Here is a 19,618-nt window from a genome sequence, read left to right on the forward strand (position 1 = left end):
AAAAGAAGCTATTTACCAGGGGGAAATTTTAGGTTTAGATGGGTCAGACTCACATTTAATCCCATAGAAACTCACTTTTCCAATGGAAGGTTGTTCTTTCAGTTTATATGAAGGTTGTCATAGCTTTCTTTTTCTCCCTAGTGCCTCTTCCTCAGAAATATGCCTATGAAGGGAACCTTGAGAGGCAAGCCTTCCAGGAACTCTGTGTATCCAACTCAGAGAAAACCTCCTTGCTTTTAGCCTTTGCAGAGGCAGCATAGTGCTATGGATTGACAATAAATCTAAGAAATGCTGATGATCCCGCAGGTTCAGAAAAGTTTTGCCCATAGGTTAAAATTTTCATCTGTTGTGCAGAGCAGAATTGTGTGATCCAGGCAACTGGGAGGGACTGAGAACTATAAAGGAAAATCTTCCTGGAATCCTTTTTGGAAGTCCATGAGCCATAAAATAAGTAAATAGATAATAATTTAAAATGGTGACAAGAGTCCTGAACTTGGAGTCAAAGGACCTAAGCTTAAGTCTTGGCTCTACCACTCAATGGTTGTGCAATTTCTGGCAACCTGCATTTAACTCTTTCCAGTTTCTATTTCTGGATCTGTAAAATGGGGCTAATCATACCTGGCTCACAAGGGTGGTTGTAAAGGTTAATGTAACATGTGTGAGTTTAACTGTAGTGGCTTAGCTGTGTGTGTATTTGTAGTGTTTAAAGCTACTTTGTAATTTTTTTGTATAAGATGTCAAAATGAAGTTCAGTACCTTAGTCTCAGTGGAAGAAATAGTAATTTATTCCAACAGCAGAGGAAAAATGGGCTGTTTTGGTCTTACTGACAGATGATGTATCTATATGGCATTCTTTTTTAGTTAATTGCAGGGATTTTCTTTTTTCTTTTCTTTTTTTTTGATTAGAGGTTGAGTCTTGTTCTGTTGCTCAGGCTGGAGTGTAGTGGAGTGGCATAATCATAGCTCACTGCAGCCTCAAACTCCTGATCGCAAGCAATGCTCCTGCCTTGGCCTCTCAAAGTGCTGGGATTACAGGCATGCGCCACTGCACCTGGCCTAATTGCAGCAATTTTCAAGGGTAATTTTTCCTTACACTCAGTTTTTCTCTTCAGACCTCCACATTAGAATCAAGGACCCTGGAACCAAGTGACTCTTACACTTTGTGTTTTTTTTGAGACGGAGTCTCTCTCTGTCACCCAGGTTGGAGTGCAGTGGCGTGATCTTGGCTCACTGCAACCTCTGCCTCCCGGGTTCAAGTGATTCTCCTGCCTCAGCCTTCTGAGTAGCTGGAATTACAGGTGCTCAACACCAAGCCTGGCTAACTTTTGTATTTTTAGTAGAGATGGGGTTTCACTATGTTGGCCAGGCTGGTCTTGAACTCCTAACCTTGTGATCCACCCTCCTTGGCTTCCCACAGTGCCGGGCTTACAGGTGTGAGCTACCACGCCCGGCCCAAAAGCACCTTGTAAAAGCAGGTGTACAAGCTGTGTACAATAGGTGTACTACACACCTATTGTAAGCTGTGTACAAAGGTGTACTATATGTGTACAAGCTGCTTCTCTCTGTTCCAGCTGTATACTGCAGAAACACAGATTAGGAAAGCAGGAATTTCCACAGCCTTTGGGAGGCAAGTAATAGATGAGCCCTAGCCTAAGTCAAGGAAATATGCTCAGCTCTGACAGCCAGTATCCATGTTTCCCTGTAACCATGAGTCCTGTACCTCTCAGAGATGGGTGCTGTGCTCATTTCCTATTCTTTACAGGGTGGATACTTGCCCTGGCAATGTGCAGGCCTCACAGAATGCATCATCACCTCAGAGGGGCTTTGCTACCCCTGCATCTTTGATTAGGTCTGGCTTCTTACTGGGGTCAGAAGGTACCAAAGTAGAACAATAAGACCATTAGGTAGTCGAGCTGTTTTAGTAAGTGCAATATAATTAGGGGCAGCTTTTCCCACCTCTGCAGTCGCGCCAAGTGAGAACAGAACTTCCTCTGTCAAGCTGAGGACATCAGACCCTACCTTGGAAGGGTCCTCACAGCTTCTCTCTTCTTTAGATTCCATGTTGCCAGTGACAGTTGCAATCTGGGAGGGTGATGATCTTCCTTCTAGAGAAACTTGGCTCTCCTGGGCATCATATTTGGGAGAAAGCCAAGGGTCCTCTACGAAGGAGTCTGAAGCGAAGGAACTTCTATTTGAGGTGTCTTCTGTTTCCTCAGAGTTGACATTAAGCCCACTCAGCTCTGCCGCTGTCTCCAGATTTCTTTCCTTCTGTGTCCTTTTCCTCTGGGGTCTTGTTTTTTTTTCTAATTTTTTTTTAGCCTTTGAGTCCTTTGACTTTCCTGGGGGAGAACAATTGGGGATAGAGATATAGCTGAGTTAACTTAATGTGATCACTAGACATCCTTTTTAGTAACTTTTTTTTTTTTTGAGACAGGGTCTTGCTCTGTCGCTCAGGCTGGAGTACAGTGGCACGATCATGGCTTACTGCAGCCTCGACCGCCTGGGCTTGTGATCCTCCCACCTCGGCTTCCTGAGTAGCTGGAACTGCAGGCATACCACCATGTCTGGCTAATTTTTGTATTTTTTGTAGGAACAGGTTTTGCCATGTTGCCCAGGCTACTCTCAAATCCCTGAGCTCAAGCAATCCTCCCACCTCAGCCTCCCAAAGTGATGGGATTACAAGTGTGAGCCACCGTGCCTGGCCCCTTTTTAGTAACTTTTAAAAGTTAGCATGCAATGGATTCACCCGGGGTGCAGATTCCTGGCCCCAGCCCCAGAATCTGGTTCAGTGGGAATCTGTATTGTAACAAACACCCCAAGTGTTTTGGGAAGAGTAGTTCACACACCACCCTTTGAGAAACTACCTTATCCTCTTTGGATCAACTGACATTCAACTGTCTTGCTATGAAATAAGTTCTATTTCAGCTGGCGTGGCTCACACCTGTAATCCTAGGACTTTGGGAGGCTGATGTGGGCAATTAGCGAAGTCAGGAGTTTGAAACCAGTTTGGTCAATATGGTGAAACCCCATCTCTACTAAAAATACAAAAATTAGCTGGGCATGGTGGCGGGCGCCTATAATCCCAGCTACTCGGGAGGCTGAGGCAGAAGAATTGCTTGAACCCGGGAGGCAGAGGTTGCAGTGAGCCGAGTTTGTGCTACTGCACTCCATCCTGGGTGACAGAGTGAGACTCCATCTCAAAAAAAAAAAAAAAAAAAAAAAGTTCTATTTCACTCTGACTTACAGAGGGGGCAGGACCGTCCAGAGGGGAGGCTTGTACACACAGCTGGAAGTCATGCCTTGAGAGTCTGACTTGAGGTTGCAGCTTTGTAACCGGCAGAGTTCAGCCTTCTGCACTCTAAGGACCCTTCCTTCGCTTCACCTTTGGTGGAGGCACCACAAGTATTTCCTTTTCCTAATTCCGCTAATGCTACCCAAGTCATGGGCTACAAAAATGTAAACTCAGCAAGAGATGAACAAGCAAATCTCAAAAATAGGTTTCGCTCAGGAGCATATCCATTGCTGTCCTTTCTGGCAGCACTGGATTTGTTTGGAAGGTCTTCTGAATCATGTGGGCAGTAAAGGATGGGTGTAAGTTTTAGGCTAAAGAAAGTCTTCAGAAGCAAAGAAATCCAAGTTTCTGGTTAGGTTCAACATAGGGAACCAAAACAGAAACCGTAGCTTGGAAGATCATTCAACACTTGTGGCATCCGTCCCCTTCCCAAATGCTCTCACTACCCAATACTCCGATTATGTGATATAGTTATTATTTTTTGGAGGCAGTGGCAGTAGTCTGTTGGGAGTCACATAGGAAAGGACAAACCCTGGGTCTACCACTTTACTGTCTGATCTGCTTGATATTATGTAAGTCACCCAACCTTGCTCAGCCTCAGTTGCTACATGAATATAATAATAACACTTCCTTCATGGAGATGTTGTGAGGATTTAATGAGATCACATATACAGAGTCCTAATAGAATAGGTATTCAGTAAATAGGTGCTGTTATTATTATAATTTCCTTTCTTGGTGATCACAGGCCTCTAGACTCCCCGTTTTCCTGTATCTCTGTCTATTAAGATACTGACATGACGTAAGGCTGCAATACCATCTTAGCTATAGTAGTCAAGGAGACTCAAAACAGAGAGTTTGTCCGGTAGGATGCATGCTAATTATCCATACTACCTCCCGACCCCTAACAGATGTCTTCTCCAGGCTGTTACTTGCAGGCACACTCTCTTACCAATGGCAGCCTCTGCTTCCCTGTAGACCTTTCCTTCTCTCTCCCTTTTGGGTCCTTTGGTTTTGTCTTTCTTGGGTCTTTTCTTTCTCTTGGACTTGTCAATCAAATCCCTCTCCTAAAGGTGAAAAATCAAGGAAGGGGACCATGATATGTATAGGAAATGAAAAAAATCCATCAAAGAAGATTATGTCGAACAAGGTGACAGATTGGCTTAGAATGGAATTTGTGTGGGTTCCAGGTGAAGTAGAAGAGTGAATCTTAGAGAATGCAGAGCCGATGGGGAGATTCAAAGGTTCAGCCTTTGATGTAAAACTGCTAGGTATAATTTCATAAGAGGAAAGAGGAAGAAAAAACACTTAGGGCCTGCTTCCTTTCTTAGTTTCTAAAGCATGATCTACAGAGCTGGATCAAAGTGAAACAGTTTTCACCTTTGATAGACTAGTGTTGCCATGATTAACGGTTAACTATTCTAAATCAAAGCCAGCTTTATTCACTGCAGAATTATTTGCTAACTTTCAGGAAACCTCAGGCAGATGATCACAACTATGTCAGTCTTCACTTTTCCCCATGGGCTAGAACAACACAGTGGTTCCTCCTAAGAGAGGATGGCAGACTACCCACTCAGTACCTTTGTAGGAATTAGAAATGGGGCCGGGTACAGTGGCTTATGCCTGTAATCCCAGCACTTTGGGAGGCTGAGGCAGGTGGATCACTTGAGGTCAGGAGTTCGAGACCAGCCTGGCCAACATGGCGAAACCCCGTCCGTACTGAAAAAATACAAAAATTAGCTGGGAGTGGTGTCACATGCCTGTAATCCCGGTTACTCGGGAGGCTGAGGCAGGAGAATCGCTTGGATCTGGGAGGCGGAGGTTGCAGTGAGCCGAGATCGCCCCACTGCACTCCAGCCTGGGCAACATGGTGAGACCGTGTCTTGAAAAAAAAAAAAAAAAAAGGACTTAGAAATGATGTTCCATCCTTCAGGAGGATGCAGCCCAGTGTGGCTGTGCAGGGTTTGGTAAGCAGACCACAGGCTGGACCTCAGTGTCTCCCTCATCCCCTTTATCAGGTGCCCTCATATAGTAAGCAATCTATACAACTGTACATGGTATCCTTGATGAGCATCAACTAGGGCTTTCAGACCAAGCTTTTAGGGGTTTACACTCACATGACTGATGCTGGCTGATGTCTCCTGGCCAAATAGTCTTGGTTCAGCCTTCCCTTCTCTTTCTCTTGGAAGAAGAGATGTATACACAGCGCTCAACTTCTTGGGTGACTCAGGCCCGTATCCCAGAAGTCCTTTGTGTAGGTGGTGTACATCATAATCTCTGCCCCTTTGAAAAGAGCAAACCAACAGGACCAAACTAAAGAAAAACTCTGGTGGAAAGAAAGAGGGCAAGTGAACCAACATCGAGCACCTGTTCTCTGCAGGCACTGTGCCTGACATTTGACATACTTAGTCAACTCTTTTTCTTCTGCATATCCCATGGTAAGGAAGATTAGAAAGATTGGTCTTCATTTTTGGGGTTTCCTCAGGATAAATCCTAAAACTTAGACAGTGGGAGAAATGTTTGCTCTTCGGGGTTGCATATTTATGCTTTTAATTGAATGGCATATAATTATTTAACTGAAATTTCTTCTATCAAAGGATTAGCTGGAAAAAGAAAGTGACCTTTAAGAAAGATTGTGTTAGGAACATATAACTATCAATTCATTCCTTTATGCCCTCTGAATTCGTTTTTTTTTTTTTTTTTTTTTTTTTTTGAGACGGAGTCTTGCTCTGTCCCCCAGGCTGGAGTGCAACGGCACAATCTAGGCTCACTGCAACCTCCACCTCCCGGGTTCTAGCGATTCTCCTGCCTCAGCCTCCTGAATAGCTGGGATTACAGGAACCTGCCACCACGTCTGGCTAATTTTTGTATTTTTAGTAGAGACAGGGTTTCACCGTGTTGGTCAGGCTGGTCTCAAACTCCTGACCTTAGATGATCCACCAGCCTCAGCCTCCCAAAGTGCTGGGATTACAGGCATGAGCCACCATGCCTGGCTACATGCCCTCTGAATTCTATCCTTGATCAAATTCAACCACTAAAAGGTCATGTGCTGTGTTGGTTTTATCCATTGTAGAATTGCTGTCACTCACTGTTTGCCCTGATGATAACTGACTTATGCCCTCTGGGTAAAAAGGACACTGAAAAGCAGCCACATGGATTGCAGTGACAGCAGCAATATCAGCTACTGTGTGCCTGCTGTGTGCCAGGCCTGGTTCTGGGCATTTTATTTTATTTTTTTAGCTAAATGAGTATTCTCTTTACTGTGCTCTGCTAGTACAGGGCCTTACTGTAGAAACTTGAGAAATATTTGTTGAATGAGGTGAATGGAATTTCCTGTAAATATATGAGACTTTAAATCATTCAATGTCACTCTATAAAAGCCTATAGGAGAAGTCTCCTTTAGAATTTAGTGCTTGGAAAACCTTTAATTTCCCTGAGGAATAGCTATGCTGCAAATGAGAACCACAAACCTGATCGTTTTGCTCTTTTTTTTTTTTTTTCAGAAATCTCTATGTCAGGAATCCCTCTGTCAAGCCTTAAATTAAGTCACAAAGGCTATAATGACTTCTGTGAAATGTTTGTGATTTTTCCTTCTGATTTAAATTTTTTTGTGTGTGTTTTTTGGTGAGGGTGGTTGTCATAAGCATTTAAAATACATTGTGAGGAAAGATCAGGTATAAAATTCTAAAAATGGAGTTCCTCTGGTGGCTGTCTTATTCATCCAAGTGCCTTTCCCCCTTTATTCCTGGGGAACACAAAACCTTTTTGACCCAGGAGGGAATCCTTACATTCCTGGGCAGGTGATGGCAGGTTCTCAAGTCATCGAGGTTTTCGGGAGGTCACAATAGGCTGCAGTTCCAGATGGAGGCAGAGAGGCCATACCAGCTGCCACTACCAAAGGTACTTAAGTGAAAACACTATGCCTGACTGGCCAGGCTTACAGTAAGCACATTAGTACAGTACACAGGAAGCACTCAATACAGGCTAGCAATTATTATTAATGCTGGTGTTAAGATTATTAGCATTATTTATTTTACTCAGAGCTGATTGAATGCTGAGGGGAGAAACCCAGGTTGAAGTAATAGATTTCAGCTTTCTAGGCATCTCTGTAGATCTCACATTGGACAAATGGAATAAGAGCTGTTCCCACATGGTTAGAGTTAACTTCACTCTTTACCCAACCAGCCAAATAATAAGATTTAGGTAGGAAACACATCACAATATAATCATCCCCAAGAATCTTTGTTTCTTAGACAACCATTTAATTTTGGCTGTTGGAGCACACTGTCAGCTGAGAACTCCCATGCCTGTCTGAAAAAAACCAAACTAAATCAATTAAAAATACAAACAAAACAAAAGCAGAGAAGCCCATGTTATTACAACTTTGAACACTTACACCTTTTGCACAATATCTGCCTCTGGGGTCCGGATGTGCTCAGTTTGAGAAGCCCTGAGAGAGTCAGGGGTCATACTCTTTGGCTCTGAATCTGTGAAAACAGAGTATCAATCAACAAAGGACAACAGGCAGTTATCCTAGGAGGAGATCAGACATGGAAAAACGTCTACCTGGTGAGTAGCCAAAGGCATGTAAATTAGAACAATGACGTATGCTATACCTAGAAAATTAGCAAATACTTCAGAAACCAGGGCTGACACATGGCAAGTAACATTAAAATTAGTATTAAAATATCCTTTGGGAAAGTGATATGACAGTATGTATTGGCAATCAGAAAAATGTTCTAGCCTTTGATCAGGAGTCTCACTCCTGGGTATTTATCATAAGGAAAAATTCAAAAGAAGAAACAAGCTTTTATATCAACTTACTTCTTATTAAATTACTTCTTTTTTTTTTTTTTTTGAGACGGAGTCTCGCTCTGTCCGCCAGGCTGGATGAGTGCCGGATCTCAGCTCACTGCAAGGCTCGCCTCCTGTTTACGCATTCTTCCGCCTCAGCCTCCGAAGTAGCGGGATAACAGCGCGCCGCCATCTCGCCCGGCCTAATTTTTTGGTATTTTTTAGTAGAGACGGGGTTTCACCGTGTTAGCCCGGATGTCTCGATGCTCTCTCGGGATCCGCACCGTCTCGGCCTCCCAAGTGCTGGGATTTACAGGCTTGAGCCACCGGCCGCACTTTTTTTTTTTTTTTTTTTTTTTTTTTTTTTTGAGATGGAGTCTCGATCTGTGCCCAGGCTGAGTGCAGTGGCGTGATCTCGGCTCGCTCAAACACTCTGCTCCCTGGTTCAAGTGATTCTCCTACCTCAGCCTCCTGAGTAGCTGAACTACAGGTATGTGCCACCACACTCGGCTAATTTTTATATTTTTAGTATAGATAGGGTTTCACCATATTGGCCAGGCTGGTCTTGAACTCCTGACCTCATGATCCACCCACCTTGGCCTCCCAAAGTGCTGGGATTACAGGTGTGAGCCACTGCGGCCGGCCAACATTACTATTAATAATGAAAAATTAGAAACAGCTCAACAAGGGAGACGGGGGAAGTAATTTATGATACATTAACTTGACATTTAAAATTATGGTTAAAAAGACAAATAAGCAATATGGAAAATATGATATGACAAATAAACTTTTATTATAAGCTACAGAATAGTGTGTTAGAACTCTATAAAGTCTGGATGGATATGAACTGGAAAACAGAAAAAGGAAATAATAGATAACATTGGGAAGTTTAGGTGTGTTGGTATATTTTTTCTTAAAGGTTGTAACATTGAAAAGCAAGTTGATTTTAAAAAACAAATGTTAGGCTCATGCCTGTAATCTCAGCACTTTGGGAGGCCAAGGCAGGCAGATCACCTGGGGTCGGGAGTTGGAGACCAGCCTTGTTAACATGGTGCAACCCCATCTCTACTCAAAATACAAAATTATCTGGGTGTGGTGGTACATGCCTATAATCCCTGCTACTTGGGAGGCTGAGGCAGAATAATAGCTTGAACCTGGAAGGTGGAGGTTGTAGTGAGCCCATATAGCACCACTGCACTCCAGCCTGGGTGGCAGCATGAGACTCTGTCTCAAAACAAAACAAAACATATATATATGTAACTCCAAAAAACAAATGTTAACTTTTTTTTAAACAGAGTATCAATCAATAAAGGACACTTCATCTCAAAAAAAAAAAAAAAAAAAAAGAAAAAAGTACATATGGCATGATTCCATTTATATAAAATTCTAGAAAATGCAAACTAATCTATAGTGACAGAAAGCACATCAGTGGTTGTCTGGGGATGAAGGAGGCTGGAATAGGGGAGGTATGAGGAAACTTGGGAGTGATGAATGTTGTATTTTGATTGTGGTGATGGTTTCAAGGGAATTGTACAGTTTGAAAAGTTCTAATTTATTGTATGTCAATTATCCCTTGATAAAGCTGCTTTAAAAAAGTAGCAAGAGATATGTTAATACAAGGAAAGTGCCTAAACTAGTGCCAGCACACAGTAAAAACAAACAAGAACAAAAAAAATCTCACCATGCTCTCTCACTCTACCCATATACAACTATTGCAAATATTTTGGTGTATTTACTTTCATGTATACATAATGAATATCATATTTTCATATAATTGATTTGTGTATATTCAATTTTAATCTACTTTATAATTTTCCCATATAATTATTCTTAAAAATTTTTTGTTTTTATTCTTAGAGACAGGGTCTCGCTCTGTTGCTCAGGGTGGAGTGCAGTAGCATAATCACAGCTCACTGTAACTTTGAACCCTTGGGCTCAAGGGACCTCCAACCTCAGCCTCCTGAATAGCTGAGGCTGCAGGTGTACACCACCACTCCCAGCTAATGTTTAAAAATTTTTCTTTTTGTAGAGATAGGGTCTTGTCATGTTGCTCAGGCAGGTCTCAAACTCTTGGCCTCAAGCAATTCTCCTGCCTCAACTTCCCAAAGTGTTGAGATGACAGGCATATGCTGCCACACCTGGCCTAAATGTTCTTAAAAATGATTTTAGGCTAGATGTGGTGGCTTATGTCTATAATCCCAGAACTTTGGGAGGCTGAGGCAGGCAGATCGCTTGAGCACAGGAGTTTGAGACCAGCCTGGGCAACATGGTGAGACACTGTCTCTACAAAAAATAGAAAAATTAGCTGGGCATGGTGGCATAAGCCTGTCATCCCAGCTACTCAGGAGGCTGAGGTAGGAGGATCACTTGAGGTTGGGAGGTCAAAGCTGCCGTGAGCTGTGATGGCACTACTGCACTCCAGCCTGAAAGACAGAGTGGGACCTGTCTCAGAAATTTTTTTTTTTTTTTTTTTTGAGACGGAGTCTCGCTCCGTCGCCCAGGCTGGAGCGCAGTGGCCGGATCTCAGCTCACTGCAAACTCCGCCTCCCAGGTTTACCCCATTCTCCTGGCTCAGCCTCCCAAGTAGCTGGGACTACAGGCGCCTGCCATCTCGCCTGGCTAGTTTTTTGTATTTTTTAGTAGAGAAGGGGTTTCACCGGGTTAGCCAGGATGGTCTTGATCTCCTGACCTCGTGATCCACCCGTCTCGGCCTCCCAAAGTGCTGGGATTACAGGCTTGAGCCACCGCGCCCAGCCAGAAAAAATTTTTAATAGCAGCACAGTATGTTATCGTATGAATGTACCATAAATGACTTAACCAAACATGTAATTTAAAATATTCATATTGCTTCTATTTTTTAAAACCATAAAGAACTTTGCATAGAATATCCTTGAAAGGAATTTTTATTTTATTTTGTTTCTGAGACAGTCTCACTCTGTCACCCAGGCTGGAGTGCAGGGGTGCGATCTTGGCTCACACCTCCTGGGTTCAAGCAATTCTCATCCCTAAGCCTCCTGAGCAGCTGGGATTACAAGCATGCACCACCATGCCCAGCTAATTTTTTGTAGTGTTAGTAGAGACTGGGTTTTGCTATGTTGGCCAGGCTGGTCTTGAACCCTGGCCTCAAGTGGTCCACCTGCCTTGGCCTCCCGAAGTATTGGGATTACAGGCGTGAGCCACAGCATCTGGCCAGGAATGTTTTGATTATTAAAAAATTTACTCTTTGTTCATATTTCTGATTATTAAAGGATGTACAGTCTTTTTTGTTGGGTTTAGCAGTTTATCAGGATTTATAAGTGTCATTTTACAAACAGTCGATTTAAACCATGTAGAAATAAGTATGCAAAAAGTCAGCAAAACAAAACATACTTTATTTTTTTATTTTTTATTTTTATTTTTTTTGAGACGGAGTGGAGTCTCGCTCTGTGGCCCAGGCTGGAGTGCAGTGGCTGGATCTCAGCTCACTGCAAGCTCCGCCTCCCGGGTTCACGCCATTTTCCTGCCTCAGCCTCCCGAGTAGCTGGGACTACAGACGCCCGCCGCCTCGCCTGGCTAGTTTTCTTTGTATTTTTTAGTAGAGACGGGGTTTCACTGTGTTAGCCAGGATGGTCTCGATCTCCTGACCTCGTGATCCGCCCGTCTCGGCCTCCCAAAGTGCTGGGATTACAGGCTTGAGCCACCGCGCCCGGCCCACAAAACATACTTGAAACATGTTTAAGTAGATAGATTATCTGAAATTCTGGATATTTCAGTCACTTCATGGTTATGCTATAGCAGCCAAGTAATTTTTTTTTTTTTTTGAGAAGGAGTTTCACTCTTGTTGCCCAGGCTGGAATGCAATGGCGTGATCTCGGCTCACCCCAACCTCCGCCTCCTGGGTTCAAGTGATTCTCCTACCTCTGCCTCCTAAGTGGCTGAGATTGTAGGCACACACGACCATGCCTGGCTAATTTTGTATTTTTAATAGAGACGGGGTTTCTCCATGTTGATCAGGCTGGTCTTGAATTCCCGACCTCTGGTGATCTGCCCACCTCGGCCTCCCAAAGTGCTGGGATTACAGGCATGAGCCACCGCGCCCGGCCGGCAGCCAAGTAATTCTTAACTTCAGTTGGAGTAAGCCCCCTAAATCCAGCTTCGTTGAAGATTCCACCTTCTATGTTATCCTCTGTCATTTGGCCTTCAAAGTTTTCCTTTAGGGTTAAGACGGCTGTATGAATGACATCTTCAAGTTCTAGATCTTCATTTTATTTTTTCTCAAGGGAAATTTTCCCATTCACATAGTTCTTTCCCATTGCTGTGGCTTTCCATGCCAAGTAAGCTCCAGATGGATCTGACTGAAATAAATATGGTCGTCCCTCATTCCAACCACAAACAAGTAAAGAAACTCCAAATGAACGGACACCACCTGACTGAGTATATCCTTACATCACAGAAGCTACTCTCTGTACTAGGTGAGCTGTGGGAATGGGCACTTGGTACACAAGATAGTATTGTTGAGCTAGTTTTGAGCTTTGTGCGCAAGCACTCTGTAATCTTGGTCCACGCCACTGTACACCAAACCTGTATGCTTGATAATTGGTTCCACTTTGTGTACACTTCGCTCATTATACAGAATGAATTTCTGTTTTTTCTCGGTTGCTATTTGCAGCTTTAATTCCCACTGACAGGGCTCCTCCAGGTATAGCAGCCAAAGCGTATTCAATTTAGACAAGTTTACCAGAGCGACTGAACGTAGTCAGCGAAAAGCTGTACCCGCGCTCCGCCATCTTTACCCGAAGAGCCAAAGTACAAGGATGTACAGTTTTTAAGTCACAATGCCTACTGCCAAATTGTTCCCCAGACAATTTGTACCAATTTGAATCAGACAGACATAGATGCTGGTCTAAGGGAGCTTACATTCCAGTGGGGAAGATGAATATCAAAACCAACCTCAAAACACAAAACTGTTTTTGAAAGGAAAACTCTAATACTCAGTTCGTGCCTTTCTCTCTGAGAAGTAGATTCTTGCATGAATTAATTTATTTCTCCTCAGTTTTGTTTATTTGAAGATGTTATGCTTTTAAAGAAAGATTTGAAAAGAAAAAGGTCACCCATTATTCCAGTGGCATCATTCCCTTAATACTACAGTTAATCTATTTTTCAATGTTAGATTGTGGTTTCCCCACCCAAGAGCTTCTTTGCAACTTTGGTTTTCTTCTACTTCTACTCAGGTTCAGGGAGGTGTTCACTGTCTCACAAATCAACCTCCAGACTTTAGAGGGGCACAAGATTATTAACGCGCAAAGGTGGTTGAGGAAACTGGAAAGGTTAACTGGAGCTGTACCTTGGAATTTATTTTGTCTTGGATAATATGTAACATTAACAGAGAGCAGAAGCTAATTAAAGTATCTTAGTGTCAAAGAGTAGTTCTGTGAGAGTTTCTTTCCTTAACATGCCTGGCTGTGAAAAAACTCTCACTGAAGACTTTCACTGCTCTTCACAACTATTTTGAACCCTGGGACAGGGCACGATAGAACCAGCAGAGGGCGCATTTGTATTGACCAAAAGCTGAGGTTCTACATTGGTGAAACTTCCATTGTGACTAGAATTGAAACCTTCCCAGTTTTAGGATGTGGGCCATAGAAGGGTGATTTTTTTTCTCTTCGTAGAATAACCTGATATTTAGGAAGTATTGGAACAAACGAAGTCAGTGCTTTGAATAATAACTTACAACTTTTAACTACTTTTTAAAAGTCTATAAAATATCTTAAGCATTCACAGTATAGGAAAAATACTGTGTACTCATCGCCTATGGATTTACCTCTTAGTTTTGTAAAATTTTAACATTTTGCCATATTTGAGTCATGCATTTTTTCCTTCCTTCCTTCCTTCCTTCCTTCCTTCCTTCTTCCTTCCTTCCTTCCTTCTTTTCTTTCTTTCTTCTTTCTTTTTTTTTCTTTCTTTTCTTTTTTTTTTTTTTTCTGAGACAGAGTCTCACTCTGTTGCTCAGGATGGAGTGCAGTGGCACCATCTCGGCTCACTGCGACCTCTGCCTCCTGGGTTCAAGCAATTCTCCTGCCTCAGCCTCCCGAAGAGCTGAGATTACAGGCGTGTGCCACCATGTTCAGCTAATTTTTGTATTTTTAGTAGAGATAGGGTTTCACCATGTTGCCCAGGCTGGTCTTGAACTCCTGACCTTGTGATCTGCCTGCCTTGGCCTCCCAAAGTGCTGGGATTACAGGCATGAGCCACTATGCCCAGCCTGAGTCATGCATTTTCTAAAGAAATAAAACATTTAAGACACAGTCCAAGACTTCATTTATCACATGCTACTATGGTTTGAATAGAATTGTCTCCTTCAAAATTCATGTGTTGGAAACTCAATATTCAATGCAGCAGTGTTGGGAGGTGGGGCTTAATAAAAAGTGTTTAGGTCATGGAGGGCTCCATCCTTCTTTTTTTTTTTTTTTCTGAGACAGAGTCTCACTCTGTTGCTCAGGATGGAGTGCAGTGGCACCATCTCGGCTCACTGCGACCTCTGCCTCCTGGGTTCAAGCAATTCTCCTGCCTCAGCCTCCCGAAGAGCTGAGATTACAGGCGTGTGCCACCATGTTCAGCTAATTTTGTATTTTAGTAGAGATAGGGTTTCACCATGTTGCCCAGGCTGGTCTTGAACTCCTGACCTTGTGATCTGCCTGCCTTGGCCTCCCAAAGTGCTGGGATTACAGGCATGAGCCACTATGCCCAGCCTGAGTCATGCATTTTCTAAAGAAATAAAACATTTAAGACACAGTCCAAGACTTCATTTATCACATGCTACTATGGTTTGAATAGAATTGTCTCCTTCAAAATTCATGTGTTGGAAACTCAATATTCAATGCAGCAGTGTTGGGAGGTGGGGCTTAATAAAAAGTGTTTAGGTCATGGAGGGCTCCATCCTTATGAATGGATTAATGCTGCTATAAAAAGGGTTTGTGGGCTGGGCACAGCGATTCACACCTGTAGTCCCAGCTACTTGTGAGGCTGAGACCGTGGATAGTGTGAGCCCAAGAATTCAGGTTGAGCCTGGGCAACGTAGAGAGACCCCATCTCTTAAAAAAAAAAGGGCTTGTGGGAATGGGTTCCCTCTCTCTTGCCTTTTTGCCTCCCACCATGTGAGGACACAGTAAGAAACCTGCATCTTGATCTTGGGCTTCTCAGCCTCCAGAACTGTGGAAGACTATTCTGTTCTTCATAAATTACCCAATCTCAAGCATTCTGTTATAGCGACACAAAATGGATTAAGGCACATATAATCCCATTTCCCTCTCTCTCCCAGAGGTAATCAGTCTCTTCAATTTGATATTTATCAGTCCTCATATATATTTTTATATCTGTATTACATATAAATGCACATGTAAACAATATATAGTATTTTTTCCATATTAAAACTTTACATAAATGATATTATTTATATAACTTTTTCAACTTGCCTTATTTTGCTTAATAAGGCAAAAAACCCTTAATAAGGTTTTTGGGATTAACCTATGTTAATACATGTAATTTTATTTTCAGCTATCATACAGTATTCCATTGTATGAATATATGAACATTTAAAAATCCATTTTACTGTTGATGGCCATTTTGATTATTTCCAATTGTTTGTGATTATAAAGAATGTTTCAATGAACCTTTTAGGTGAGTCACTGTTCATACATACTTTCTCTAAAGGATACCTGGGAATGAACTTTTGGGTTGCAGGATATATACATCTTCAATTTATTGAATATTTCCAAATTGCTCTCAATTACTAAAACTTTATATCCTCATTAATAATGTTTATAGACTTTTAAACTTTTGCTGGTCTGATATATATGAAACGATATCTTTTTATTTTAATTTGGATTGTCCTGATTAGTAGGAAGGGAGAACTTTTTTTTTCTGTATGGCCATTTATTTGGGTTTCTTCTTCTGTTAGTTGCCTGTTCATATCATTTGCTCATTTTTCCTTTGGGTTGACTGTCTTTTTCTTTCCCTATTTGTAGAGGGAAGAAATGCTGCTGCATTTTGGTTACTAATCCTTTGTTGGCTATATGCATTGCAGGTATCTCCTTCTAATCTGTAATTTGACTTTTAACTTTATACTGTCTTGTTGAAAACTTTAAACTTTAATATAGTCAGATTCATTGGCCGGGCATAGTGGCTCACACCTGTAATCCCAGCACTTTGGGAGGCCAAGGCAGGCTGATCACTTGAGTTCAGGAATTTGAGACCAGCCTGGCCAACATAGTGAAACCCTGTCTCTACTAAAAACACAAAAATTAGCCGGGACTGGTGGCGCACACCTGTAATCCCAGCTACTTGAAAGGCTGAGGCAGGAGAATCACTTGAACCCAGGAGAGAGAGGTTGCAGTGAGCCAAGATCATGCCATTGCACTCTCTGGGCGACAAAGTGAGACTTTGTCTCCAAAAAAAAAAAAAAAAAAGAACATTTATCAATAATTTTCTTTATGGTTTGTGTTATGAATAATAGGTAAAAGTTTTTTCCTTTCCCAAATTCATAAAGCTATTCTGCTATATTTTCTTCTAAAAGTTAAATTTTGCTTTTTGACATTAAGCCCCTGAATACACTTGATATTTTGTGAGGTGAGAATTTTAAAATTGCATAACCAGTTGTCTCAAAATTATATAGTGAATAATAGATCATCCTTTCTCCACTATTTCCCTTTATAATGCCATTTTTGCCATATATCAAGTTTCCATACATGGTCACATTTATTTCTGTATTCTCTATTCTCTTCTGTCTGTCTCTAAGCCAATAGCACAGTTTTATTTTTCACAGCTTTAAAATAAGTTTTTATATTTGTCAGGGCAAACTTCCACTTTGTTTTTCTTCAAAATTATACTGGCTAGTGTCTCAGTCTGTTTCAGGCTGCTATAACAAAATACCATAAACTGGGTAGCTTAGAAACAACAGAAATTTATTTCTTATGGGTCTAGAGGCTGGAAAGTTTAAGATCAAGGTGCTGGAACATTCAGCGTCTGGGGAAGTCTCACTTTCTGGTTCATGAAGGGGCACCTTCTTTTGTGTCCTCACATGATAAAAGGGGCAAGACAGCTCTCTGGGGCCTCTTTTGTAAAGGCACTAATCCCATTTATGAGGGCTCTGCCCTCATGACTTAATCACCTCCCAGAGGCCCGACCTGTAAATACCTTTACATTGGTGATTAGGTTTCAGCATGTGAATTTTGGGGGGACACAAACATTCAGACCATGACAGCTATTTCTGGCTTTTCTATATGAATTTTAATGCCAGCTAATCATGTTCTGCCAAAAACCCTGTTGGGGATTTTTAAAACGGAAATTGCACTGAATTTATAGACTGCCAAAAGGAAAAACCAAACCAAACCGGAATCTGATCAAGTCTCTAGATCCAAGTGTTAACTTACAGGATGTGTGGAAGACAGAGAAACATGTTAAACCACACCATGAGGATGCATCCATGAAGTCTAGATTGAAACTCAACAAGACAAGTAACCCAATTTCCTACGAATACACTAAAAGGGGAAAAAAAAAGAAATGGAAGGGAACTTATAAATTCAATGAGATTTAAAGGCCATATCAACCAATTGCAAACAGTTGGTTTGCAAATTCCAAAACAATTATAATAATTATGGACAATTTGAACTTCGAAAACTGATTGAATATTCAATTATATTAAATAATTACTTAAATTTTAGGTGTAATAATGGTATTATGATTATGTTAAAAGCCATTTCTCATCTTTGGGAGATATGTTCTCAAGTATCCATGAGTAAAATGATGTGAACCTAAAATTTGTTTCAAAATAACATGGGAGAAAGGAGTTGGAAATATAGGTGAACAATATTGGCCAAGAGATGGGTATATGGGGTTCATTGTGCTGCTCTATTCACCTCTGTGTATGCTTGTAGTTTTCCATAATAACAATTACTTTTAAATTCTATTTTTAAATTGTGCTTTATGTTTCCAAACACTGCTTTTTACACAACTGATTTCTGTTTATTGATCTGTATTTAGTAATCTTGCTGAATTCTTCTGTTTGTCTTTTAATGTCTTGTCTGTACAGTTCCTTGAATTTTCCATATAAGTAATAATATAGTCTAGAAATAATACCAGTGTCATTTTCCTCCTTCCTATCCCTCATCTTTCCTTTCTTTGGTTTCTTTACCATTCTGGCTAGCATTGCTAGCACAATGTTGAATAGAATCAATGATAGAGGACATCCTTCTCCTAGTCCTGTCTCTAAAGAGAATGCTTCTTGGCCAGGCGTGGTGCCGCATGCCTGTAATTGCAGCACTTTGGGACGCCAAGGAGGGTGGATCACCTGGGGTCAGGAGTTCGAGACCAGCCTGACTAACATGGTGAAACTCCATCTCTACTAAATACAAAAAATTAGCCAGGTGTGGTGGTAAGCAACTATAATCCCAGCTACTTGGGAGACTGAGGCAGGAGAATCACTTAAACCTGGGAGGTGGAGGTTGCAGTGAGCTGAGATTGTGCCATTGCACTATAGCCCTGGGCAACAAGAGCAAAACTGCGTCTCAAAAAAAAAAAAAAAAAAAAAAAAAAAACAATAAGGAAAAAAAAAAAAAACCGCCTCCAAAAAAAAAAAAAAAAAAAAAAAAAATCAATCAATAAATAATAATAAATAAAATTAAAAATAAAATAAAATAAAGAATGCTTCTCAAGTTCTACCATTCAAGTGTGACGTTTACTATAGGTTTTTCATGGATACTCTGTCAAAATCAAGAAGGTTTCTTCTATTCTTAGTCTGATCAGTTTTAATTGGGAATGGGTGAATTTTACTTTTTTCCTTTTGCATCTATTGAGATGACCCTAAGGCTTTTCCGCACTAACCTGTTGGTGTGGATTATAAACATATTTTCATATGTTAGACCCTCCTTGAATTCTTGTGATAAACCAAATTCAGTTGTGTATATTAATACTTTTAAAAATATAAGCTTAAGAATTTGATTGGTTAATAGTTTATTTAGGAGTTTTGTATGTTTGATCATAAGTGAGATTAGTCTATAATTTTCCTTTTTTTATTTTTATTTTTTGAGATGGAGTTTCATTCTTGTTGCCCAGGCTGGAGTGCAATGGCACTATCTTGGCTCACCACAACCTCTGCTCCTGGGTTCAAGTGATTCTCCTGCCTCAGCCTCCTGAGTAGCTGGGATTACAGGCATGCGCCACCACACTCAGCTAATTTTGTATTTTTAGTAGAGATGGGGTTTCTCCATGTTGGTCAGGCTGGTCTTGAACTCCCGACCTCACGTGATCTGCCCGCCACGACCTCCCAAAGTGCTGGGATTACAGGTGTGAGCCACCGCACCTGGCCTATAATTTTCCTTTCTTATGTTGTCCTTATCTCTAGTTTTAGCTGCTTTTGGGTTTTGACAAATTTAGGTCTCTTGTTAGAAATGAGCTTTTCTCCCTGGAAAGTGAGGGGAATTTTCAGAATCAAGGGATGACTGTTGCTCTCTGGGACTCTGGGGGACTTCCTTGTGGGGGGACTTCCTCAGTCTGGGCTGA

The 19,618-nt window shown here is 41.5% G+C and overlaps 1 protein-coding gene and 1 pseudogene across 1 annotated transcript in view; both read right to left on the minus strand.

The window, feature by feature from the left end:
* The window catches only part of KIAA2012 (KIAA2012 ortholog), a 140,673-nt gene that overhangs the window by 12,816 nt on the left and 108,239 nt on the right, over positions 1-19,618 (minus strand). Inside the window, exons 16-19 of the mRNA XM_017884416.1 lie at positions 7,686-7,776; positions 5,407-5,572; positions 4,242-4,356; positions 2,020-2,339 (exon numbers count right to left, since the gene is read on the minus strand). Coding sequence (XP_017739905.1) covers positions 2,020-2,339; positions 4,242-4,356; positions 5,407-5,572; positions 7,686-7,776 — 692 coding nt within the window. The remainder of the gene's footprint in view (positions 1-2,019; positions 2,340-4,241; positions 4,357-5,406; positions 5,573-7,685; positions 7,777-19,618) is intronic.
* Positions 8,907-12,849, minus strand: LOC108537189 (proteasome subunit alpha type-2 pseudogene; annotated as a pseudogene).

This window comes from Rhinopithecus bieti, unplaced genomic scaffold (assembly GCF_001698545.2).
Source record: "Rhinopithecus bieti isolate Rb0 unplaced genomic scaffold, ASM169854v2 scaffold_14229, whole genome shotgun sequence".
Taxonomy (NCBI): domain Eukaryota; kingdom Metazoa; phylum Chordata; class Mammalia; order Primates; family Cercopithecidae; genus Rhinopithecus; species Rhinopithecus bieti.